We start from the raw sequence: 26987 nt of genomic DNA, 5'->3' as shown, positions 1-26987 counted from the left end.
TGAAAGGCTATGTTTGTGTCTTCTGCAGGATCTAGCTGACAATGTTGTCTTTGCCAAGCCCAATATTTATTGCCACTTTGCTCAAGGCATTGGAGATCCTAAATATTTGCCTGTCGCCAACTGGCAAAGTCTGAATAAGCTGCTTGTGGAAGCCTTGGACAGCTACAATGAGGTCAATGCCGTAATGAATTTGGTGAGTGAAACAAGTTGAGAACTTGAAGGAGGCTGATGCTGGTCCCTGAGTAGGCTCTTCTTAACACATGTAGACATTATTTAGATTTTAGTCATCTTTCTATTTAGGGTATTCCTGCACCAATTCCTTTCTATTTAAATTGTTAATGCTTTTGCTTCCCATATATTAATCTGTTGCTATTGCTAAGTAGGATATATTTGTCTTATGTTTACTGGGCTATGTACTTTCATCTTTTCTTTTCTAAACAAAGTCAAACATAGGCATAGACAGTTGTACATCCCTATAGACCAACAACAACAACAACCTTTATTAGGCACTTCAAATAGGCTCTAGAGCGTTACCAGACATTTATGAAGTACAAATCAAGAGTACATTCAAAACGCAGGCAGAAAGACTGTATATAGCAGTATACATTACTTAGAAAGTTCTGTCACTTGCAAAATAAATTTTGATACTTTTTCCAACAGCATGACATCTGTATTGTTTAACAGAAGCTCCACAACAGAACTGTCAGAGTCTCTTTCAGATTTGTCTAGGGCCAGCCTGATAGAGAAATTCCTAATGCCCACATATCTCGGATTGTCAAGAATAATGTGAGCAAGAGTCTCCTCTTGGTTTTTACAGTGTGGACAAACCTGATCCTGGAGAGGGATGGATAAGTAACGACCCTTTGTAATGGCCGATGGGAAAGTATTGGATCTGGCCCTTGTGATAATCCATCTCTGTTGGGATTCAGTTAATAATTCAAGATATTTGGCTATGTGCCCCTGTTCCGGTATTATTCTGACAGAGAGGGGTGAGCATGATTTATTTGCTTGCCCCAACAGGATATAGTATTCCTGTTCTAAAAGACGGCTTGGAAAATCTCTCTGGGTGACAGCATACAGAGATCTTCAAGTAATAAACCTATTGAGTAAATTTTTTTATTTGAGAAGCTGATACCATTTGGAGGCAAATAGGTCTGGGCACGCAGTATATGTTAAACTGCGCACATCAGAGTTAAAACATAATTTGATCCAATACTTGAATGTATTCAGCCATGCTCTTGTTTCAAGTAGGTTCTGACCAGTTTCTAAGCATAGTACAGCATATGGTACAGAGTGCGGTAATCCGAGTATTTTATATAGGAAGCCAGATTGTATTCTTTCAACGGAATTGTTCCATGCAGTTATCCATAAAGGAACTCCATAGAGAAGTTGCTGAACTACCTTGGAGTTGAAAACCTTTAGGGCTGCTAGGACATATCTCCTTCCCCTGGTGTGAAAAAACTTTACCACCGTGAAGCAGTGTGATAACTTCCTTTTATAGCAATGTCTCTGTGTCTGGCCCCCTATAGACCATTCAAAGATTTACCAACTGGCTTAGGAAGACAACCTTGACGTACAGTATTCTTGGAAGATGACCACAGTTATTCAAGTCTGTGGTCAGGGTAAGAGTGGAAATGGAGTCTCTATAGGATTTGGGAAGAGTGAATGTGTATCAAGACTATACATCTTCCTCCCAAAGGAAATTCATCTGAGTCTTTCCTTGCTGGTGTTAAGGTGTTAAATCAAAATCGTCTCTTTTTGCACAGTTTATGATGCCCCTCCTTGCTCTACATGCTACTCCTGTTTTCAGCTTCTGTTATTTAGAATGATAAATAATAGTCTGATTATTTAGCACTGTCATCCATTTGACTGTGTCATATTTTAGTAGGTTCTAAGTGATATGATTTGTTTGTCATTTGGTTGTTTGCTGCCTTGTTGATTTGGACCAAAAAAAGAGTGGGATATAAATGCTTTAAATAAATACATAAAGTTAAATGTTTTAATATGCAAAGTTCCAATAACGATGGAGATGGGAAGTGAAGACAATGACTTGTTTATGTTTGCTTTTTAAAGAAGGTAGGACTTAGAAACTTGAAAATGTCTTATTATGGAGATTAGTCAAGAACTACCGGAAGTTATGTCTTGAAAATCTTCCAGCTAGACTTTGGCCTTTTCTATTATTCCATGGTTTTTCCATTAACATACTGTTTAGACTAAATGTTTGCAAATGTTGTACCAGTGTCTTTTAAGTCTTTTAAGCTCAGCATGAATTTATAGAAATAGTTCCAGTTGTTATTGGTTCTGGGGAGGAGACAAAGCTGATTTTCTATACATCTGGTGGAAATGTATGAGAACTAATAATTTTTGGACAGCAGTGACAAGATCTTTGTCATGGCTTTTGGACGTAGTATGCAACCCTCATTGAAATGTATCTGTCACGTTGTTATAATCTCAAAAAAGTTTTCAGAAAATTATTTTGTATCTTAGTACTACATTAACCTTTGACAAACCTAATTTATTCCTGAAAAAAGACTGGTTGAATAGATCAAAAGAGTTTGTTGTGTTAACTGCTTTGCAGAAAATTTGGAATATCTAAGATAGTCATCTAACGGACTCTAGTTCTTAACAGAACAGAAACTGCCACATTTGATATTTAATTTATTATCAAAGAGAATAAAATTGCTTTCTGCTATATGGTTGTGAGGTGTTGAAGTCTTTAAAGTTCTGATGAGTTGCTTTGCATTTTAAAAGTTTTGTAAATCATTCTAGGTATCATTATATTAAATTAAAAAAACGTTAAAAAACTTTTGTCCAAGCAATTATGTGCTGGTCGTTAGGGCCTACTTATGAGTACTCCCTTTTGTCCTAGTAAACACTGCAGCATTAATCAAGACAGTACCCAGGGCTTGATGAAGACTGCACAAGCTACTTACATAAATTGTTATTAAGTTCTGATGGGAAATATTACTTATAAAGCAGAGTTGGTGCAATAAAGAGGCAAAAAGACGGTTGCTTTTCTAAAATATAGTTTATTTACTAAGAATAAGGGTAGGGAAACTTGGGAGACAAAGTAAGAAAAATCTTTCTAACCAGCCAGCTTCATAGCCAGCTCTCCACCTTAGACGATCACATCGCTAACAAAGAACTTCTACTGAGCACGTGCAGAGTGTAACAAAGAATATATATCTAACATCTATGTGCAGACCTCCCGACCAAGGGGTATCAATTACCTGGTCACTGACTTCTGACCTCACTAACTAATTAGCATGCAACAATTAACTCCTTCATTGCTGGATTGTGTGACTGGCACTTGCCAGATCCCATCAAGTTCACATTCAAGTTGTTTTGTGCTGTCATAACTTTGGGCTGAAAATGTTTTGTAGATTTGTAGACTTAGTCCCCTTTGTGATACTAACAAGCCTTCCTTGCTGATTGTAGGTGCTTTTTGAGGATGCTGTAGCTCATGTCTGCAGAATCAATCGCATCTTAGAGTCTCCTAGAGGAAATGCCTTGTTAGTGGGGGTAGGAGGCAGCGGCAAGCAGAGCCTGTCCCGGCTAGCAGCCTATATCAGTGCCTTGGATGTGTTTCAGATCACACTGAAAAAGGGCTATGGAATTCCAGACCTCAAGGTAAGAAGCAAAGTGGCTTTCTCCAGAGATATCCCAGCACATTATTAAAGCACAAGTGAAAAAGAACATTAACTGATGCTCATTATCTAAAATGAAGTTGTGGCAAGCCTATGATTTTTTGGGATCTAGTTTAAACTTTCTCCTCAATTGCCAGGTAGCAAATGTATAGGCTTTGGGTTCGCTGCCACGAGGTAAGTTTTGTGGTGCACAAGGAGTTTATGGAGGCCAGAGGAAGGATTTGAATATAAACAAAAAAGAAGATGTATTTATGTACAGATTAGTCTCAAGGAGTAGATCAGCAGAATAGGTCTCAGGTAAACACAGGAGAAACCTGGTTGAGGCACATAAATTCAAATTAGTTATGGCTTCAGAGAGACTTTTCTTTAGTAGAAAAAGACTGTTCTATTCTGTTTTTTAAAAGCCACATAAATGTGTGACATTCTAACAGAAATCGTGATGAAACTGCAAACCAGTAATTGAAGGGGGGCCTAGCCCAACAAAAGCACAAGAGCATAAGAGATACTTTTGCTGGATCAAACTAATGATCCATCTAGTCCAGCATCCTGTTTCACACAATGACCAGCTAGTTGCTTTACAGGATCAACAAACAGGGCATAAAGGTTAAAGCCCTCCCCAGATACTGCCTCCTCGCTAGGGTTGTTAGGTCCCCTCTGGCTACCATTGAAGAATCTGGGGACCCAGACTCACTTTGGGAAATTTGTGGAAATTTGAGGATGGAGTCTGGAGAAGACAGGAACCTCAGAGGGGTGAAATGCCATAACTTCCGCCCTCCAATGCATCCATTTCCCCCAGGGAACTCATCTCTGGTCGAATCCCCACTTGAAATTTGCACGCAGATCCAAACCTGTTCATTGTGAAACCATGTCCTCTTCATCAGAGTTTCTCCCTCCCCACTGCAGCCAGCACACAGCAGACACACCCGGTTGCAGAACTCTTAACAATCCCCACTACCAGGCGAGCTCGCTTTGCCGGTCTCCCCTGATTGGCTGGCGTGCCTTGATGGGGCAGGACCTTTTCCCACTGCGGAAATGTACATTGTAGGGGCGTGATCAAAAAAATCAGTGTGTAAAAGTTTAATGTTTAACTGCAAACAGTTAATCGTCACCTGTGTAAACCATTAACGATTCAAAGTTACACATTTGACTGTTTAACATTTGCGTCCCCTTCTGCTGGCCGATCGCAAAAGCGGAAACGAAACCAAGGAAAGGCTGAGCGTGCATCGCAGCGCTGATTGGTTGCCCGAATTCCATGTCACACTTCAGGGCGGGAAACAAGTCAGGGTTTCAACCCTCAGCCCTCCCCTCGGATCAGCTCTGAACCATGTTAATGGGGTCTATGCCACTTGCAACCAGGTCCTGCCGGAACGTGGATTAATGGGGAGAACGAGCGCCAGAAACGGAATCTGCCATGCAAGCAAACCTGGTTAGTTTGTGTTTTGAAACCTGGCTAAGATGGTAGTGGGGATTCGACCAGAGTCTGGAGATGAGCTGTAATTCCAAGGGATCCCAAGGTCCCACCAGGAGGCTGACTACTCCCAGCTCTGATATCCAGAGGGTTACTGTCTCTTTAGACATCATGGCTAGTAACCTTATTGACAGACCTTTTCTCTCATGGATGTCTCATCTGTTTAGTGCCATGTGTGCTAATAGACATCATCACCATATTCACTAGCACTTAATTCCATAATTTCCTTTACTGAGTGAAGTACTTCCTTTTTTTTGTCCTGAATCTTTTACCTACAAACTTTCAGACACTGTCCATCAGAAAGCATAGATAATCCAAATGTTTTAATAATTTAATGTAGAATTAATTACAGTACAATAAGATTATGGATTTTAATCCCTATATATTAATTTTATATTTGTATGTAAATTGTGCTGTTGAATTGATGTTACTGATCTCTGGTCATAACAAATGAGGATTGATTGACCTTTCAAGTTAATTAAGCTCCCCCAAGTTCTAGTAGTACGACAGAGGAAGGAATTCTCTCCATCCACTTTGGCCCATTATACACCAGGTATCTGCTGCGAGGCAGGGGAGAATGTCCGTTGCAGCAAGATTTCTTGTATGGATGTATTTTCCTGTGCCCTGCTTTCAATTCCCATCCTTCCCATGCCAAGCAACACCATTTTAAGTGCAAATTTAATTTTTTCTGTTGCCAGAATGGGGAAGATTTGCCAGTGAGCACAGTTTTGCTTCAGACATCTTTCCTCTGCCCACCACCAGCCCTTCCCACAACCATACACACCTCTCCCCTTCCCCCTTTTCAGATTTGCTATCACTTCAATATTTGTTATGTACCGTATTATATTGATATATCAATGTATTAACAGAGAATCACTGCAAAATCACCATCTTTTATTGCATTTGAAAACCAGCAAATTAGTGTGCACATGTATTTTGTGTGAGTGTGAATGTGTGTATGTGGAAGGAGAGAGAGATAACAGGTCTAGGATATGGTTGAGTGTGGTCCAGGCAATTGCTTTGCCTCTTTCTTCGGGGGGGGGGTATTTTTGGTGTGGGGGAATGTCAAAATACTGACCTGTGCCTTCTCATATTTTTAGAGCAGTTTAGACAAATTATTTCTGTTATCAAAGTAAGGAGCATATCCATTGGTAAACTGGCTGGCGTTGAGGGGATTGTTTTGTACAAATTTCTGCTGTATGTCAGTCTTTCTATCCTCCATTATTATTATTATTATTATTATTTATTCGATTTGATAAACTGCCCTATCCCCAGAGGGCTCAGGGCGGTGTACAACAACAAACAACGACACAATAAAACAAATAAAATAGTCCCAGTTAAAATAATACAAAACCTTAAAACTATAGCAGCAGTAACCGTCAGTAAGTGATTAATAATAAGAGACGTCTGGTATCAAACCCCAGTGGTCAAACCCTGGGAGGGAGGGCGTTGGCAGTTGGTCAAATATATAGCCAATGCGCAGGGCATCAAGAGGGGCGGGCTCAGTGGCCGCCCCCCCCCCCCCAAAAGCCCTGTGGAACAACACAGTTTTTCAGGCCCTGCGGAACTCTCCAAGGTCCCGCAGGGCCCTAACTGCTGGAGGAAGAACGTTCCACCAGGCAGGGGCCAGGGCAGTAAATGCCCTGGCCCGCGTGGAGGCCAGCCGCATCATGGAGGGGCCAGGGACCACCAGCAGATTCGCCTCCACTGAGTGGGACATATGGGGTAAGATGGTCCCATAGATAGTATGCCTGAGATAAATACTCAGCACTATGGTTTTGGAAGATGTGCAGTTGCCAGGTATGGAACTCCCTCAGGGAAGCCCTGCTGCATCTAGTTGCAGCTTTATACCGTCTTGATGTGTGCCAGCTGTGATGCTTCCCCAAAGCTTTTTAGGTTTAAATGTGCTCTGACTGTGAGCAACATATAGAGGTAATTATTTTGGTAAACTCCTGCCTTGGTCCCCATCCATTTGGGAAGCGCAAGAGTGGCACCTAGTGATCATCAGCGAATACTCTGGTTTGTGTTTCTTCCATCCAGCTACATTGGCATACACTATTTTGGAAGACAGTGATAACTAATCCAAGACTGAAGTTTGTATTTGTCCATTTGGGAAATACAAGTACCATTTGGTCAGATACAAAAATCTCTTCTCCCCTCAAATGAAGCCAGAAAGCTAATAATTTGGGTTAAACTGTAGCTTATTGTTAATGGCTATATTGGCATAATCAGCATAACTTGTTGTACTATTACTAATCCCTTAATGCAAGTTACCCTATCAAATGGACTGCTTAAAGGGCTGCCAATATTATGGCCAGTTCCACTCTGGCTCAAAGTTCTGCCCAACAATGCTGGCAAGTTTACTGTTCTTTCTCTGCACATCACATTTTTGTACCAAGAAGAATTCAGTCCCATCATCCTCCCTTAATGCTAGTCAGCACAGCATTAGGATTCAACTAATGGAGCTCAGCACTGAGTCTCCTCCGTAAGACCTCTGCATCTGGTCTGCCACAAGAGCACCCGCAACTGCTTCCTATTGAGTCAGACCATTAGTCTGTCAAAGCAAATATTTTTCTTGTCTGGCAGCACATCTCCAAGGTCTCAAGCAGAAATCTTTCACATCACTTGTTACCTGATCCTTTTAACTGGAAATGCTGCTGTTTGGATGTGGAATTTTCTGCATACAAAGCAGAGACTCTACCAATGAGTCGCAGCCTTTCCCATGAGTAGTTTGGAAAACTTTGACATGATTAAATGTTCCAGGGTGCTTACCAATTTTCCTAACAGGTCGAGTACACAACCTGCGCTATTCCTGCCACGGGCTCTAGTTAGGGACTTGATCTATTGAAAAACAGAGCTGTCGAGCAGGGCAGGGAGCATGTCCGTGCAGGACGTGCCGGAAGGCCGGAGGGACGGTAAGGCATTCTGGGGACGGCACAGCCTCTGCGCAGGCTGCGCCATCTTCCCCACCCCTACCGGGACCGTCTGTACGAACATAAACGACGCCGACGCACCCCCACAGCGTGGCCATGCAGAAACGGCCAAAGCAGTACCAAAAATGTAGGTTAAAAAAAAACACGTTTTGCATATACTTCATTTTCCCCACAATTTCTGGCAGTTCCCCAATATAGTTTTCTATGGTTTCAATTTTTTTCCTAGCCCATCTGCTGCTCTCAGATTACAGATGCCCGAGGTGGGGGGAATTGTCCTGTATGTACTAAACGGGGCTTGGAGCTCTCCTTCTATTACAACTGATTTTGAGATGATAGAGATAAGTTCCCCTGAGGGAAATGGCTGCTTTGGAGGGTGGGCTGTATGGTATTATACCGCACTGAGTTCCCTCCTCTCCCTAAACCCCATCCTCCCTTGGCTACACCCACAAAATCTCCAGGTATTTTCCAACCCACAGCTGGAAACCCTTTATATAAGGATGAGGATCAGGTTTCTCCAATTTAGATCTATGACTTTACTTTTAAAATAGAACTTAATCCTGACTGTTTCCTATTCCTCTTTGGTTCTTCTTTTACAGTACAAATATTGCTTCTTTCCTGTATCAGATTCCTTCAGCTTTTTCAGAAATGATCAAAATGAAACCATTTATGTAAAAACTGTCCGTTTTGTTGTTCAGGCTGACCTGGCTTCTCAGTATATCAAATCGGCTGTGAAGAACACCCCCACAGTGTTTCTCATGACAGACTCGCAGGTTGCTGAAGAGCAATTCTTGGTATTGATCAATGACCTCTTGGCATCTGGCGAAATCCCAGCGCTATTCCAGGATGACGAGCTGGAGAATATCATTACCTCCATGAGGCCTCAGGTGAAATCGCTTGGTATACAAGATACCAGGGAAAACTGCTGGAAATTCTTCATTGACAAAGTCCGAAAGCAATTGAAGGTTTGGGGCGTCTCTTTGCTTTTTTCTCTTCAACTACATCAGTGGTTCTCAACCTGGGGGTCGGGACCCCTTTGGGGGTCGAACAACCCTTTCACAGGGGTTGCCTAAGACTCTCTGCATCAGTGTTCTCCATCTGTAAAATGGATAAATATTAGGGTTGGGGGTCACCACAACATGAGGAACTGTATTAAAGGGTCGTGGCATCAGGAAAGTTGAGAACCACTGAACTACATAGTTCACTTTTTTGGTAGTTTTATTTGAAGCATCTTTGTGCATAAAATATATTGCATTCTGATTGAAAGTGCCATGATTATATTTATAAAAAATTTGTAACTACTGCAATAAAAGGCTCAAGAAAAAGCTGGTTTCCCAGATAATCAAATCAGAGACCTTTTCCACATGCACAGCTTACCACAGATTTCCCAGTGGTCCCACCTTGTTCTTGAAAACATCTTCTGTGAAATCATTCCACATACCTCCTTTCCCTCCATCATTTTGGGGTTTGTTTCACTTGAGTCTCTTCAGTTGCATTTATTCTACACACTACTGCTGAAAATGGGTGTTATACTGCTTCTGTTACTTCCTTACAATTTTCTATTTATTTTTGCTGTCACTATAGGCTATTGCCTTAGAATTTTTATTTATTTATTTATTTGTGGTCAAGTCACAACCTTTTAAGGTTTTTGAGACAATGGACCAAGTATTCTCAGCATTGTGCCTGTGGGTGCTATGGTGCCTGCTGATACACTTCCTGGAACCTGTAAACTGTTTGTAGAAAGTGGGATAAGCCAAGTCAGGCTTTTGCCCAGCAGGGTTTCTGGTTAGTCACTGGATATCTGATTGGTTGTGAGATTTTTTAACAAAGTTGCTTTGGCAACAGCTGCAACCACAAAAGAAAGATCTTCACTGTGTAACTGAAGGTAAGCTGCAGCAGCCATTTTGTGGCTGCTTCCTCCTCCTGTGGCAGCCATTTTGTGACCACCTACCACATTATGTCAGAATTCCAAAGGCGTCCATAGATTCAAAAAGGTTGCAGAGCTTTGCAAGAGAAGTTCAGAGTTAGTTTGCCATTGCCTGCTTCTGCATTGTGACCCTGGTATTTCTTGGAGTTTTTCATCCAAATATTAACCAGGGCCAAATCTGCTTGACTTCCAAGATCTGACAAGACTGGGCTAGCCTGGAATCTCTATGCCAGGAATTCTTAGTTGGAGTCAGACCCAAAATACAGGATGGCTTAGTTATATTTAGCAGAATGACAAAATGTGGTTAGTGACTCTGAGGGAAAGGGATTCCTTTAATCTAAATCAGTCGTTTTTCCCTACAGTTAATTTAGTATCAAAACAGTGTATTGGTTTCTGTATGGTTAATAAGCATAATGTTTTCAGATAGGTACATCTAGTTTCTTAAAAGTTCCTTAAATAGACTTAGCCACAAATAATATTTCACACACCTTTTCTCATGGGCCAGTTTCCTAAAAGGTGGAACAAATTACAAAATCTCCCTAATTTTTATCCTACGCTTCCTCCTTGAACTTGGGGTGGCATGTACAGCTCTTCCTAGGATTATCAAATTTGGGTTGGGAAATTCCAATACATTTCGGTGCGCAGAATCTCTGTAGGGTATGATGCCATAGAATCAACCCTACCAAGCAGCAATTTTCTCCAGGGGAACTAATGTCTCTAGCTTGGAGATCAGTTGCGGTTCCTACCACCCACCCACACTTTATCATCACAGGAGTGCTGTGAGGTAGGTAAGACCAAGAAAAACTGACTGCCTATAGTTCACCTAGTAAACATGGTTGAAATGGAATTTGGATCTAGGTCTCCCCAGTCCTAGTCTAGCACTTCCCTTCCTTTTTTCACTGACCTTAGCAGACAGAATTTGGCATTTTTAATGCTAGAGAGGATAGCATAGCAATTAGTGCTGCTGCCTTTAAACCAGTGGAAACTCCACACCACAAGCAACGTAAGATGCCCTAAGAGTGGATGGGAGGACACAGCTAGTATGGCATCTGTTTTGTTTCCTTCTAGTGCTGAGAATATGGAGAAGATCCTTATAGAGAGAACTTTGATCAATATTTTAAAGACAAATAATGATTTGCTCTTTTCTGATTCTCTTAAATGTTTAGTAGCACCTTTTTAATCTGGCACCAGCAATCTTTCACACTGAGTGATTTGGTTTTCTGCCTCTAGGTGATCCTGTGTTTTTCTCCTGTGGGTTCTACCCTACGTGTGCGGGCAAGGAAGTTCCCTGCTGTAGTGAACTGCACAGCTATTGACTGGTTTCATGAATGGCCCGAGGATGCATTGGTGTCTGTCAGTGCACGATTCTTAGAGGAGACTGAGGGAATAGAGGTAGACCTGATTTTAATCCAGTACTATTTTTAGCAATGCCAAACACAATAGGCTGAATCAAATCATCTGACCAATACACTGGCAAATTGGGGGACAGGTGGGTCTTAAGCCCCAGGCACCACCTTTTGAGGGTACATTTATGCCCCCCCCCCCCAACTGTACCCCAGTTCAGAACTCCCCACTGAGTTTGGGACTGGGATGCAGATGCAGTTGAAGGCTGGTGAACCTGGCTCACTCCGCCAGCAATCTCCACAGTTGCAAACAGGGCCAACCGGCTTGCCCCAACCCCATCTCCATGGGCCCTTGCTGCTCCCATCTCCACATGGAGCCATCCCCACACCCAACCTCCACAGGCCTTCAGCTGTGTCTTGCTCCAGTGGGGGTGAGGTGCAGCTGGGGGGGGGGGCAGGCAGCACAGCACCTGGACTAGCCCCATATGCCATTTCAAGTAGATATGCTCCTGGACCAACAGTGTCACCCAGCTTCTCTTTGCAAATGACATTAAGCTTAGTCTTTTCTAGTGGGAGTCCCCATCCCCCATCCTGCCTAGCTTATAATGTGATCTAGAATATTCTGTTTATTTCTCTCTCTAGACCCGACTAACTCATACATCACAAAATCCATCTAACAATGCATGGACTATCAACACACTAAGCCATAGAGTTCCTTGCTGGAAGCTCAATTTCCAGGCAAGCTGGGGCACACATCAGATTGGCAAGGACATAGGTAACGGGGGGGGGGGGGTCCCCTCGGGTTCAGCTTCCCCCATTACATGTCCGAAGCTCCGCCCCCTGTTTGTGGGGTTTTTTTTGCATTTTTAGTGTTTTTTCAGTTTTTGGCCTGCAAGGGGGGCAGTTTTTAGGCTAGCAGCACCAAAATTTCAGTGAGACTCTCCTGATGATACTACCCAGGTTTGGTAAGGTTTGGTTCAGGGGGTCCAAAGTTATGGACTCCCAAAGGGGGTGCCCCCATCCCCCATTGTTTCCAATGGGAGCTAATAGAAGATGGGGCGGCACCTTCGAGGACGGCATCTTCTTTTTCTTCTTCTTCAATAATGCTGGTTTAATCCTAGTTAGAAATAATCTGTGTCTTCCCAGCCATTTCAAGCATGTCACATGGCTACATTTTGTGAGTTTCCCTCTCCAGCCAAGTTCAGTTAGGTTTTAAAACATGTCTTCTTAGTAAGCCATGGCTAATGGGTTGTAATCTCACAAATGGTATGGTAACATTTCATAGTTATGACAGGTCCCCTTTCTTACTTATTTCAATGAACAAAATTGCATAATTACCAAATGAAGAATTACACTAAGGTGAGATACCAACCGATCATTTATATAGTTAAGATCTGCTTATGAAAATACACCACATGAATAAGATGCTCAAGGCTAATGACTCTATTGTCAAGCGGTAAGGAAGTATTTGAAGAGCATTTGATCAATGAAGAAAATTCTCAGTTAAAATATCTAGAACTGACAGCAATAAGAGACAATAAGGTTCTTTGCTGAGACCTTTCAGTCTTTGAAAATTATAGATCAGATGCATAACAGCCATTCAGCTAGCTAAGCAATTTTAGTTCTTTTGAAGAGTATTGTAATTATCTATCACTTTCCTCATAACAGAGGCTCTGCTAAAAGACCAGCCTTATTGATCTTTACCTGGCACTTTCCCTTCATGAAAAGAAATCACTGCCATATTTTTCTGATACATGCAGCAGCAAAAAAGAGCCAGTGCAGTGTAGTGACTAGCAATTCTTTGGAGGTTTTTAAACAGAGGTTGGATGCCCTTCTGTCAGGAGTTCTTTCTGTGTTCCTGCATTGCAGGGGATTGGACTTGATGGCCCTTTTGATGGGGTCTTTTCCAACTCTATGATTCTATGATTTCAGGTTAGGACTGAGAATACCTGGACTTATGCTGCATGCAGAAGGTCCCAAGTTCAGTCCTTGGTGTCACCAGTTTGTTTACTTCTTCTATCCCACCTTATCTCCTTGGACTCAGGTGAAAGACCTCATGAGAAAGACCTCCACTTGAGTCAGTCAAAGCAGACTATGCTGACCTTAATAGACCAAGGATCTGATTCAGTATAAGGACCAAACTGAATGCGATGGTGCCATCAGTCCATTCTGTGGATACTGCTGCCATTTTAAAGCTATTTAAAAATGTGACATATCTGGTTCAGTGGGCTGAGGCACACTCGTCTCCACCCCTGCCCATGCTTCTTTAACAAGTATCATACACCACCCTTACAGCACTTGAAAAGCCATGTGGGGAGCTGGAGTGCCTCCGTTCACCATGCTAGAGGTCCAAGTAGGTCCTCACAGAATTTTTTAAAGCACTTTAAAATGATAGCAGCATCTATGGATTGGACTCATCATGGACAGCATCATATCTAGTTCAGCCCAGATTTATGTGTTCATGAAGCATACTGGGTGAATGTGCACCAGTTATTCTCTCAGTCAAATATAAGCTCCAGGGTTGCTGTAAAGTTAAAAGCAAGTAGGGGAGAACCCTATGTATGCTTCCCTCAGTGATGTCGAAGAACAGCAAGGTAAAAATTAGATTTTAAAATAGTAGTTTAAGGCACTGCGTGCCTGTGTGTTTGGGATCACAGCCAACAAAATAAAATAAAAATAAAAAGAACATAAAAATGAATTAAATTCTAAATAGCAAAAGGTAATTTAAAATATAAATGTAAAAATGTTTGAGAACAAATGTGGTTGTAAAAGTCATACATTCCTTGATCAAGTTAACCAAATTCCTGCAGAATTTTGTTTCACAGAATTTTGTTTTATACTGTGCCTGTAATGATTATCCATTGTTTTATAAAATGATATTTTTGGGATTCCTTTACAGCCTGAAGTCAAGGTCTCCATCAGCTTATTTATGTCATATGTCCACAAAACTGTCAATGAAATGTCCAAGGTTTACCTTGCTACGGAGAGGCGCTACAATTATACCACTCCAAAGACCTTCCTTGAACAGATCAAGCTCTATCAAAACCTGCTTGCTAAGAAAAGAGCAGAGCTGATTGCCAAGATTGAGAGGCTGGAGAATGGTTTAATGAAACTTCAGAGTACTGCCTCACAAGTACGTGTGTAAATGAAGCATCTCTGTCTCATATCAACATGATAATTTCGTAATTTCAAGGTGACTGCTTGGGTCAGTTGTTGGCTACCGCTGAAAATTGCTGTTGGCTACTTCAGTGGCCTCTATAGCTTAAAAAAAACCTCTGAGAATAATAAGAATCAGCTGTTGTGTATTTTGGATTGTATAGTTTGGTTACAGAATATTATGAAGACTTTTCTGTATTTTACAACATAAGCGTTCCAGCCTGGAATAAAGAATTCCCACTAGGAGAATATTTCCAAGCATGCACTAAAAGGCCTTCCCACCTTTTCCTCCTCCTCAGAGAGTTTCCTGTTCAAATATAATTTTTTCTAGATGATTATCCAGTGCATATTTCAGTGTAACCATGTGCCATCCATTGATCAAGGTGTTCTACAAAATGATAGTAGTATGATATCAGACTCAGTTTTTGTGTTACATGGAGCTTCATGTTTTTCTTCCATTTTTAAAGCCAAAGGTCAGTCTGAGCTGGCAAGTCAAAGCAGACAAAAGTCAGACAGCAAGAGGCTGTTGAAACCTTTTACTGGTCTTTTTTTAGTTCATAATCACCTCCCGAAGCTGCTGTTTACCCAGAGAGGAAAGAGATGGTGAAAGTACAGGACCTTGTACCTCTTCTCCTAGAAGCAGAATGGTGACTCGAGAAGAATTCTTTTCAATTAAGAAATAAAACTTGATGGGAAAGGATTACCGTATATCTCCTCTCCCAGCCCATTTATTCTGCCCCCATTTTTAGCCTGTCTAGCCAGCTTTTAGAACTCCATATTATGTGTTTTTAAGCCTTAATCTATACACTATAGACAAGTGGGTAAAAGAGCTGTGCTGCAGATGGACTACCAAGTTATGTAAAAACTAAGGAGTTTTTAAAAATGTATAACCAGAAAAATATAATCTAAAAACAGAGGTGTACGGCCCTAGAGACATGGGGTACCCCATTCTCTCACGCCTTTTGGTCACATGGGGGTGCCAAATGCCCCCCCCCCCACATCACCAAACGGTTTGTGCCTTTGGCTGGAGGAGAGGAGCTGAGCTGGGCACAGCATCTGCAGCCGCTCCCAGTCCCTAGGACAGTGATGGTGAACCTTTTTGAGACCGAGTGCCCAAATTGCACCCAAAACCCACTTATTTATCGTAAAGTGCCAACACTTTAGAAAAAATGATTGGCTCTGAGGCACGCGTTACTCGGGAGTAAGCTTGGTGAAGCTTCAAACAGGTAAATCATGACCCTTACTCAGAAGCAAGCCCCATTGCCAGCAACCAAGCTTACTCCCAGGTAAAGGATTGTGCTTTAGCTCTTCCCATGAAAATCAGTGGGGTTTAACAGCGCTTAACAGGATTACATACACTTCTTCCCCAAAACTAGGGCTTGGGTTTAATGCTAATAATCTCCCTGAACTAATTACACTATTGTCACACTGGGGGCCTGATGGGGGAAGGGGGAGGGGTGTGGGGTGTGGGGGGAGAGGGAAGTAAATGTTTCGCTTTCCGAAACCCAATAACCCCCCCACCACAAAATAGAAGTAGAAAGGCAGTCAAGGAAGGCAATCATAAGAACATAAGAACATAAGAACAAGCCAGCTGGATCAGACCAAAGTCCATCTAGCCCAGCTCTCTGCTACTCGCAGTGGCCCACCAGGTGCCTTTGGGAGCTCACATGTAGGAGCTCACACAATCCTAAACAAGAATGCTGTGCAAGGGGTGGGATAACTTCAGGAAAGCTAAATTGGTGGAGCAGCCATCTGATCTGCGTTTTTTCCTTCACATGTCATCACAGCACTTGACTTCCCACAAAAATGCAACAGGAACAGAAAAATAAAAGCAGTTCTAGCAAAGACCTTGGTGTGCTTTTTTTAAAATCCTAAATGCATCTCGGTTCCTCCACCCTAAGCGATTGGCAAAAAACTTGGGTCTGAGCATTTCCACAGTGTTTGGAAAGGCACACATTTTGTTTGTTCAACCCCTCGAGCAGCAGCAGCCAACCTGCTCCAGCCGGTCCTGCATGCACCCGCCGCTTTGCCCTGAGCTGCTCCAGCGCCTCCACCCCACCCCTCTGCCTCCGTCCCACCCGCTTGAGCAGTGGCCAGCCTGCTCTGGCCTCCAGGAACTTCCACGCACACCACTCTGAGCCTCTCAAGCATCTCCGCCTTTTCTGCCTCTGCCCTCCTCTCAGGCAGCAGTCACCCGGAGCACAGGCACCAAGCCCACCAGCCAAGTCCTCCCTGCTTGCCGCAGTGCATACACATCACGCCCAGGCCAGTCTAGATGTGTGTGTGTGTGTGGGGGGGGTGATCCCCCCCCCACATGATGAACTCTGTGCTTGCGTGCCCACAGAGAGGGCTCTGAGTACCACCTCTGGCACCCGTGCCTTAGGTTCGTCACCACTGCCCTAGGAGCTGGCTGCAGACCGCGGTGCCTGGTGCCCTGCTCAGCTCCTCACCTCCAGCCAGAGGCGCAAAGCTCAGCCAGCCACCAGAGCTCCCAGTCCTGCCTTCCCCAGCTGCGGAGGGAAAGACTTGGAGCCCCTGCAGCCTTGGCAGCCAGCTCAGCTTCTTGCCTCTGGCTGGAAGTCAGAAGCCAAGCCAGCCACCAAAGCACCCAGTCCTCCCTTCCCCAACTGGAGAGGGAAGGACTGGGTGGACGCCCCTGCAGCCCTGGGGGCTGGCTCTGCTTCTCGCCTCCGGCCTGAGGTGAGAAGCTGAGCCCGCCACCGGAGCGCCCAGTCCTGTCTTCCCCAGCTGCGGAGGGAAAGACTTGGAGCCCCTGCAGCCTTGGCAGCCAGCTCAGCTTCTTGCCTCTGGCTGGAAGTCAGAAGCCAAGCCAGCCACCAGAGCACCCAGTCCTCCCTTCCCCAACTGGAGAGGGAAGGACTGGGTGGACGCCCCTGCAGCCCTGGGGGCTGGCTCTGCTTCTCGCCTCCGGCCTGAGGTGAGAAGCTGAGCCCGCCACCAGAGCGCCCAGTCCTGTCTTCCCCAGCTGGGGAGGGAAGGACTGGGAGCCCCGGCAGCTGAGACACCAGAGAAACTGGTGTCCCAGCTGCTGGACTGGGAAGCGGGGCATACTCAATAATCAGTGCTTCACGCCTGGGGGAGCACCCGGAGGGGTTTTTGCCTCTGGGCACCATTTGGCCCCGTATGTCTTTGTCTAAACATCATCTAGCATAGAAGAAAGAACAGAGAGTGAAAGATGAGAGAACCCAAATGTTCTATGCTGTTACTCAAGGAAACAGTACTAGAATTGGTTCTGGAGGGTTTTCCGGGCTGTGTGGCCGTGGTCTGGTGGATTTTGTTCCTAACGTTTCGCCTGTATCTGTGGCTGGCATCTTCAGAGGTGTATCACAGAGAAAAGTCTGTGTATCGCAGAGAAAACCCTCCAGAACCAGTTGAATCCGGCCGTGAAAGCCTTCGACAATACATAGTACTAGAATTATTGCAAAAAGAAATAGGAGCCAACAGAATATGTTCTCTCTCATGGAGTGGAGTCCCCCATGCTCAACTGCAGACTACATCCTCAATAGATTAGTTTGTTTTCCTGGTAGAAGGAGCTTAATGGGGATTTCTGTAACAGTTCTGTGGTGGAGGTAAATTAAAAATCCTGTTTCTCTCCCCACTCCAAAGGTATTGGCTTTTTCGGTATTTGCTTGCGCCCAGTATTCACCCACAATTTTTTCAAGGCAAAAGGGAAAGAGGAAAATTTTACAAAGTTGCACCTAATTTATCTTTTTCAGGTGTTCTTTGCTGTCTGTGCACAACTTCTTCTTGCTGCACTCTGTATCTTTGGCCCTGTTTTTTTTTTAATACAAGAACTTGTCAGTGGAGTGGTCCTAGCTAACGGGTCATGTAAACAACGTGACCGTGTCACACAACTAATCACATTTGACTACATGATGGAGATATACAACCAAATGCTATGCCATCACAGCCTGATTTTGCTACTGTGTGTCATCCAGAAGCCTATTCAGTGTAAGGGCAATGCTTCTTGCCCTCACTCGGAATGAGTGATAATTTCCCTTCCCCTATTTCACATACTCTGAGGACATAAGAGAGGACAGATATGGCTTTTCAAGACATTTGTCTCCTGTTTTCCCCCCCACATCCCAGTTTTCTCATTCTTCCTGCTGGATTTTGTAGGTTGATGACTTGAAAGCCAAACTTGCTGTTCAAGAGCTGGAGCTCATGCATAAGAATGAAGATGCTGACAAACTGATCCAAGTGGTGGGGGTTGAAACAGATAAAGTGAGCAGGGAGAAAGCAATTGCTGATGAAGAGGAGCTGAAGGTGCAAGTCATCAACACAGTAAGTAACGTGCGCTCTTTCTTACATTGAATGGATGGTGAGCTCAGGGCAAGAGGCCTACTAGTCAAAGAACAGGAATTTCTATACGACATGATGGAGTAGTTAAATGCCTGGAATCCAGAGGCGTAGCTCCAAGGGGACCGAGGGGTGCGTGATGCACTGGGTGTGCGCCCCTGTGGGGGCATGGCAAGGGCGTTCCAGGGCGTGGCGGGGGTGGAGGACCGGGCGCTTTCCCCACTTGCCACGCCTCTGCTGGAATCTTTTCCTCAACAACCTAGAAAGATGTTTTATTTTCCAGTAATTTATTAATGTTTGAGTCATGCAGTAGTTTTGGTGGGTTTAGCCAAATTAGCAAATATAATAAACATCCTGCTAGTTATTTAGTCTGTTTCCTAGAAACAAGCTGCAGAAAATAAAGACTGCTTTTAAGTTAGTTACTGCAAGGCTCCCTTTCCTCTCAACAGCACTGTTTATAGTGAGCTATTGTAATGGAAGAAGGGGACACTCTTTTTCATAAGGCAGGGCAAGGAATGTGTCAAGGTGCTCTGGAACAAGCATGGAAGGCTGGTGCCATTGATGAAATCCTCATTGTGCAGTCCAGCACACGTCAAAATATTGCCGTCTGCCATTTGGTTTTATGTTTTTATTACTATTGATTGTTTCCTGATTGCTTACTAGACCTATATGACAATCATTAAGTGCTGTACCTTATGATTCTTGACAAATGTATTTTCTTTTATGTACACTGAGAGCATATGCACCGGAGACAAATTCCTTGTGTGTCCAATCACACTTGGCCAATAAAGATTCTATTCTATTCTATTCTAAAAGTTAGGGACGTATAAAGCCACAAAATTGTTGTATTCACCTAAACAGCTTTGTCAAATGCTCATCTTTTCTTGCTTGCCCCACTCTCAGAATGTAACAGAAAAGCAAAGGGCCTGTGAAACTGACCTGGCCAAAGCTGAACCAGCTCTAATTGCTGCTCAGGAAGCGCTGGACACCCTCAATAAGGTACACGGTTTGGACTTTCCCAATAAAAGCATGATGTATTTTGCTCCCCCACCCCCCAAGGTTGACAGTCATGAAGAAGGTAATAAAGGTAAATGCAGCTAGCTCTTTGAATGCTTGATAGTACTTTCAGCATCTTCCGCTCCCTGTCCCTCAGCTCCACATATTTTGAAATTACCAAAATGTTCATGTTTCAACAGTCACTGAATTCTTGCAGAAAGTGATCAAAACTCAAAATACGAAGGACTGATGTCCAAGTGCCTGACTGTGCTGCAGCTACCAGAAACCCCAGGCTACTTCTAGTCTGACTTTCTGGAGTTTAAGATGTTGTCCATGGTGAAGGTGTAAGAAGGACCCTTTGTTGATTTTTGCCTCCCATGTAACCCCTACCATAGAGCCTCTCCTGGTCAGTATTTCTGCTATCCTGATAGTTGCCTAGCATGCCAAAGATTCAGTATCTTGCAGAAATATCACATAACATTAAAAGCCAGAATTAAGTACCTTTACATATTATGTTTGTACCACAACACTGGAAGGTAAGTTCATGGAGCAAAAAGCCTAAAACCAGACTTGTAGGTGTCCTGAGCAACACTATCAAACTGTCTGGCATCCCCCCCCCCCATTTTTTTTCTTTTCCAGAACAACCTGACAGAATTGAAGTCTTTTGGATCTCCCCCAGAAGCTGTTGTTAATGTGACAGCAGCTGTAATGATCCTTACAGCTCCGGGTGGCAAGATACCAAAGGACAGAAGCTGGAAAGCAGCCAAAGGCATGATGGGCAAGGTGGACAGTTTCTTGGATGCCCTGAAAAAATATGACAAGGAACACATTCCAGAGTCCTGCTTGAAAGCTTTTAAGTAAGGAGGACTATATGTATATTCTTGGCACAAAAAGAGATGTCTGTCGCTTGCTTCCTGGACTGGCGAAGCAGGGTCTTTTACTTACCGTCTGATCTTTCCTGGGATCTACACCAGTGATCCCCAACATAGTGACTCTTGATGTATTTTCTGATGCCCACTTGCTTCTTTCCCAGAACATCCATTTCCTGGCTTTCCTCCAGCTCATTACAGCAGGAGGTATTTCAGAAGACACATTTCAATATGCAGGAGCACCCATTTGGAAACAGCTTCCCCCATCATAGGATAATGTTTGGTTTGGAGCCCCCAAATATTTCCTGGCCCTTCTCATACCCACACACAGCTGCCATTTTCTGGTGGCTCGCTGTCCTCTTCCAAAATTTCAAAATGCCCACAAGTTCTACAGGTTTTGAGACACCAGCCTATACCCACCAGCTTCATGTTATCCACACCCTCCCTGTTGTCAACTGTTCATCTTACCTTCTTAGGACTGTTTCTGCTCCCTCTATCAGCATGTTGAAGGGAAACACTCCTTTAAGAGAGCCTGCGTGGTGTAGTGGCTAGGAGCAGGTGGATTTAATCTGGAGAACCGGGTTTGATTCCCCACTCCTCCACCTGAGTGGCGGAGGCTTATCTGGTGAGCCAGATGTGTTTCTGCACTCCTGCATTCCTGCTGGGTGACCTTGGGCTAGTCACAGTTCTTTGGAGCTTTCTCAGCCCCACCTACCTCACAAGGTGTCTGTTGTGGGGAGAGGAAGGGAAAGGAGCTTGTGAGCCACCTTGAGTCTCCTTACAGGAGAGAAAGCTGGGATATAAATCCAAACTACTACTTACTACTACTACTACTTACTACTTACTACTACTACTACTACTACTACTACTACTCTTCTTCTAAGAGTAGGAGACAGAGAGTGCACAAGTGTGTTCCTCACTGAATTGTCTTGGCTCAGTGAATGAGGCTGTATACCTCCATAGTGTCTTTCTCCTTATGCCATGGTCCTACAAAATCCCTTTCCCCCTGTGAATTTAAGCTGGTAGCAAAAAGAATGGCACAGCAAAAGGGCACAGGAGGGTCAGTCTCTCCCTCCCCACCAACCCTGTATTTGAGAACAGGGTAGTATGACAGCCCCCAATTTTTCTCTTCCTAGTAAATGCAAGCCCTAAAGCATTGTTTCATGCACAATTCACTCATTCTTTGGTATCCATGCAGTAGTATCTGGAGTTAGTAAGTTGTACAATGTCTTTTGATTCACTCTGGCTGGATTTTATCTCTTCCCTCTACAGACCATTTCAAAATGATCCTACGTTTGATCCAGAGTTTATACTTTCCAAATCTACAGCAGCAGCAGGTCTGTGTTCTTGGTGTCTAAACATAGTTCGTTTCTATGAAGTGTATTGTAATGTTGCACCCAAGCGGCAAGCCTTGGAAGAGGCGAATAATGAACTGGCCGAGGCACAAGCAAAACTCACAATGATTAAGAACAAGATTGCAGTAAGTATACCGACAACCATGCTTGGGTAAAATGCCAGAGCATCAGATATCCTGGCCAAGTTAACATCATTGTTCCAGTTAACTGACATTCACCACTGACACTGAGTGACAAAATTATCTTAGATGTACTAGTTAGTGAGTTAAGGGTGAGCAAGCAACATTCCACTGCCTCTGTTCAGCTAAGTTTTAGTATGGCGGTTTAGTATCTGAGCTGTGAGGCAGGAAGTTCCCAATTCACACCCCATATTTACACACATGGTGGTGTTGTGGATTGCAGCTCCCAGCTGGGTGAGAGCATATCACAGGAAAGTGGCTCCCAATTGGCTGCAGTATGTCTAGAGCCGTGGTAGCGAACCTTTGGCACTCCAGATGTTCATGGACTACAATTCCCATCAGCCCCTGCCAGCATGGCCAATTGGCCATGCTGTCAGGGGCTGATGGGAATTGTAGTCCATAACATCTGGAGTGCCAAAGGTTCGCCACCACTGGTCTAGAGTGCAGTGAGTTGTGGATTCTATGCACAGCTTTAAGGCACAACTTGTAAATACTTCATATCCTGAAATAAATGGGGAGGTACACCATTGGACCGTCTGCAGTGAGCTGATAAAAGTTTTCAAGAAAGTCATTACAAACCTTTTTGCCTTGAAGGATCTAAATGCCAACTTGGCCAACCTGACTGCAGAATTTGAAAAGGCCACAGCAGAGAAAATCAAATGTCAGCAAGAGGCTGATGCAACTAATAGAGTCATCTCATTGGCTAACAGGTATTGTGGTACTAAATACTGCTGAATTTCCTCTCCCGGAATTTGCTGTTCACAGCAATAAAACAAATTGCCTACATTTTTGGCTATTTCACTATAAAAGCCGATATTTCACATATCTGGGTCTGGGAAAAATGTGTAAGAGGCAGAATAGGATAGTGCCTAAGCTGTTATATTGCCCAAATTTGACCCCAAAGCAAAGTAAAACAAAATGCCTCAGTACTATTTCCAAATACAGTTATTTGTTAGGGTCTATTACTCCAGTCATCAAACGAGACTCAAGAAGGTTTCAAGAGCTTTATTGGAACCGTGTCAGCCCAAGTCTCGGATAGCCAACACTGAAGTTTGGCTCTCTGACCTTTGGTATATACCTGTAAGTCACAATATGGTTCAACCAATAGTCCCCCCACTCTTGCATTCCCATAATATCAGCATTATAAAGGATGGTGGGAACAGAAGCATTGTTTACGGACAGGTGGTTCACTCCTTCGGAGGAAGGCAGATAAGAGTGAACGTTTAAGCTCTATTGACTAGTTACATGCAAACGGGGAGGCCTCCTTTGCCTCGAGCAATGATAATGGCTGGGCCAGGAGTGGCCTTGGTGCAGACATGCAAACTGCCAAGCCGAGAATGGCACAGGCCTGACATTATTATAGTTAAGAAGATGCCACCAACTATGCATAAGAAAAGCCATGCTGGATCAGACCAAGACCCATCAAGTCCCACAGTCTGTTCACACAGTGGCTGACCAGGTGCTTCTAGGAAGCCCACAACTAAGCTGTTGGCATTGGCTAATTGCTCCAGTAAGTTTTTTCTTAGACCAAATTGCGACATTTTCTGAACAAAAGCCAAGGGATTTTCATTGGAATCCTAAGAATCTAAGCATTTTAAAAGGCAAAACTATTATTAGAAACCTTATATTAACAGATCTATTAAACAGAAAGCTTATATGCCAATAAAGGCTTTGTTGTTTGTGTTAAATAGAAAGCAATTAAAAGAATTTCAACACATTGTGTTTCAATTTTTTAAAAACGATTGTGATTCTACGAGGATCCCTGGTCACTTTAAGTATCTGAAATATACAAAAGCTTTTGATGCTCTCAGTTAACAGATCCAACTATTGCAGTAAAAGAAAACTTGTTATGCTTCCCAGCATGCTATAAACCATTTCCTGAAAACAGAATGCTACACAAGAGAGAGTCAAAAATGCAGTTTCTATAGATAAACTGCAAGTAGATTTTAAAGGAAGGCTGTTAGCTCAAAAGGAAGCAGTGTCCTGGTTGTGGTGGGTTTTCCGGGCTGTGTGGCCATGATCTGGTAGATCTTGTTCCTAACGTATTGCCTACATCTGTGGCTGGCATCTTCAGAGGTGTATCACAGAGGGTAGTCTGTTACACGTTGTGCCCAGTGAGAAGGGAATGTTTTAGTGAGGTATATATTGTCCATGTCCCAGGGTGGGGAACCAATCAGTAAGTGTTTGGGTGGAACTTGCTATGCAAAGGTGTGGTTGATAGTGTTGCATTGCAGGTGGGGGTTTTCAGTCCAGGGAGTGATTCACATTTGCATTCCCTGCACAGCAACAGTCTTAGTAAATGCAATGGCTGTGTCTGTGTGGAGTCCATTGTCCATGAACCTAATATGCCCTTGGCCTTTGATTCTGGTGTTTTAAATTACAAAACTTGGCTACCAGTACCGGTTCCTCTCTGCTGGTGATATTAGCCCTGGCTCCATGAAGGGATTGTTAAAACTGAAGAATGGCTGCTTAAATCTTCAGTTTCTGGCAGAAACTGATAACGTTAATGGTAGAAATGGTTTTCATTCTTCAGTACTGAAGACATGAACTCCATTTCTTTATTATTGGAATTGGCGCCCATATCGTATCAGGGTTAAAAGAACACTTTCTTGCTATAACTTTTGCTATTACATTATTTTTTTTAACTGTTATTTTTATTTGTTGATTTGGAATTTTACTATAATAATTAAAAGTGCAACAACTTGTCAGCAGTGGCCAAGTATCTTTGCAAAAGACATGCCAAGAATGCAAAGCATGTATAAGTAGCAGTTTTCTTCCTGCCTATCACACGTACTTTAAAATTGGTCCTCAGTAGGCAGAAAGTGTTCCCCTTATCTTAAACCACGTCAGCATCCCAGGACAAAAAGTTCATTTGGTTCTGGAAAGGTACAGGGCTAGCACCAAAATATAGCTGGCTAGAATCCCAGGCTATGTTAATCAAACCCTTATCTCCTTGTGTCGTGTTTCCAAAGGCTGGTTGGTGGATTAGCATCCGAAAATGTGCGCTGGGCTGAGTCTGTGGAAAATTTCCGTGAACAAGAAAAGACTCTGTGCGGGGATGTGCTGCTGATTACTGCATTTGTCTCCTACGTCGGATACTTTACCAAGAAATATAGGACGGAACTACTAGACAAGTTCTGGGCTCCTTACTTGCGTGAGCTAAAGGTAAATCTAATTCAGTAGACACACACGCTCATTCACAACTAGATGAAGCTTGTGGCAGAAATGCACAGGCAGATATTTGGGCAGGCAGGTTGTATTCTGTCAAGCCTGCATATGTATTTACTAGGGCTTAAGATTCTGAACCCATAGACTCCAGACTAGAGTGGACTACTACCAGCCCTGCATCAAACATAACTTGGGCCAAAGAGAGTGAGCTCCAACTCAGTCCTTAAATAATCCTGCGCTCAATGGAGGTTTGAATGGAATAGGATTTGTGTAGCCTTGCCAAAGTAGTGCCAACATTTCAGCCTCTCTTAGGACCTAGCAATGTCATAGAGCACAATTGCCAGGAGGCCCTGAGCCCTTATCACAGCCATATCTTCATGTGGCAACTAATTGCTCATGCTCTCCACCCACATTTTGATTAATCCTACCCAATTTATTCATTAAAATCCCAGTCCCAATTCTTCCCGTGTACTCTCCTCCATCTCATTCTCATAATTATGTAGCTGTGCCGTCAATATTGCCCCTATTCAGTTTGGAACATGTAGTTAAAAAGGGGAGAGACAGCCAATGGCCAGATGAAAATTAATTTTTCACATAATCTCTCTTATGCTCTCTCTTGAATATTAAAACTAAGCTATATCTTAGACAACCTAGCCATCATGAATCCACAGATTATTCCAAAATTCATATTGATTTGCATCTACTCTAAACAGATGCATTTTCATCTATCCTAAACTCTAAGCTTGGCAGACGTCCCCCACACCCATATCTCTGTCCACTGCTACTGGGAAAATCCCTAAAGATTAATAAACGCAGTTTCACAATGCATACTGCTTATGTTAATCAGAACCATTGTAATCTGCAGTGTATTTTCAATCACTGTTTCCTTCAAGCAGCTCAGGTAAGTTAGGGGTATTCAGCACAAGAAGTCATCCCCTCTCACCTTTATGGCTCATTGCACCTGGTGTGCTTTTTCATACCATCCTTCAAGAATACATTACCATTGTTTTGCCAACAACATGCCCCCTGAACCCTCCAACAAGTAAGATTACATAGGGAAGAAAAGCAGCGCCTGCATTTACTGTCCTGAGAGAGACTTATTTTTGTCACAGGTACCAATTCCGATCACTCCTGGCCTGGACCCTTTGAGTCTTCTGACGGATGATGCAGATATAGCAACATGGAACAACCAGGGACTTCCCAGTGATCGCATGTCAACAGAAAATGCCACTATACTGTGTAACACCGAACGTTGGCCGCTCATTGTGGATGCCCAGCTCCAAGGAATCAAATGGATTAAGAACAAACATGGAGAACAACTGAAAGCCATCCGACTAGGGCAGAAAAAGTTGAGTGGTTGCAATTCTATGCTCATTCTCTGTGTTCTTTAATTATTCGAAGCAGGGAGCTGATTGCAGGTCCAAGGGCAACAGTCACAATATGCCCAAGGTGCTCCTCTTTCATCCAGTTCTAAAAACGTATCAGGGCTCTCCCAAATCCCTTCTTTATATATTGGGAGCAGCAGAGTATGCTTCCTCTGCTCCAGATCCCATTCTGGATCTGTTCATTGTTAATGAACACTGAGAAATTCACCCGCGTGAATTCTGGCCCCTTTTCTCTCAGTACCAG

General features: G+C 43.4%; 1 protein-coding gene across 1 annotated transcript in view; it reads left to right on the top strand.

Annotated features, from left to right (window-relative positions):
* The window catches only part of DNAH17 (dynein axonemal heavy chain 17), a 135506-nt gene that overhangs the window by 89477 nt on the left and 19042 nt on the right, over positions 1 to 26987 (top strand). Inside the window, exons 52-63 of the mRNA XM_048489794.1 lie at positions 29 to 193; positions 3439 to 3630; positions 8744 to 9010; positions 11203 to 11364; positions 14215 to 14448; positions 18612 to 18776; positions 19695 to 19790; positions 20427 to 20644; positions 21929 to 22136; positions 22785 to 22900; positions 25163 to 25355; positions 26471 to 26706. Coding sequence (XP_048345751.1) covers positions 29 to 193; positions 3439 to 3630; positions 8744 to 9010; positions 11203 to 11364; positions 14215 to 14448; positions 18612 to 18776; positions 19695 to 19790; positions 20427 to 20644; positions 21929 to 22136; positions 22785 to 22900; positions 25163 to 25355; positions 26471 to 26706 — 2252 coding nt within the window. The remainder of the gene's footprint in view (positions 1 to 28; positions 194 to 3438; positions 3631 to 8743; positions 9011 to 11202; positions 11365 to 14214; positions 14449 to 18611; positions 18777 to 19694; positions 19791 to 20426; positions 20645 to 21928; positions 22137 to 22784; positions 22901 to 25162; positions 25356 to 26470; positions 26707 to 26987) is intronic.

The sequence above is a fragment of the Sphaerodactylus townsendi genome, linkage group LG03 (assembly GCF_021028975.2).
Source record: "Sphaerodactylus townsendi isolate TG3544 linkage group LG03, MPM_Stown_v2.3, whole genome shotgun sequence".
NCBI classification, from domain to species: Eukaryota; Metazoa; Chordata; class Lepidosauria; order Squamata; family Sphaerodactylidae; genus Sphaerodactylus; species Sphaerodactylus townsendi.
Note: the sequence above shows the minus strand (reverse complement) of the source record. Positions and strands in the feature narration are given on the sequence as shown.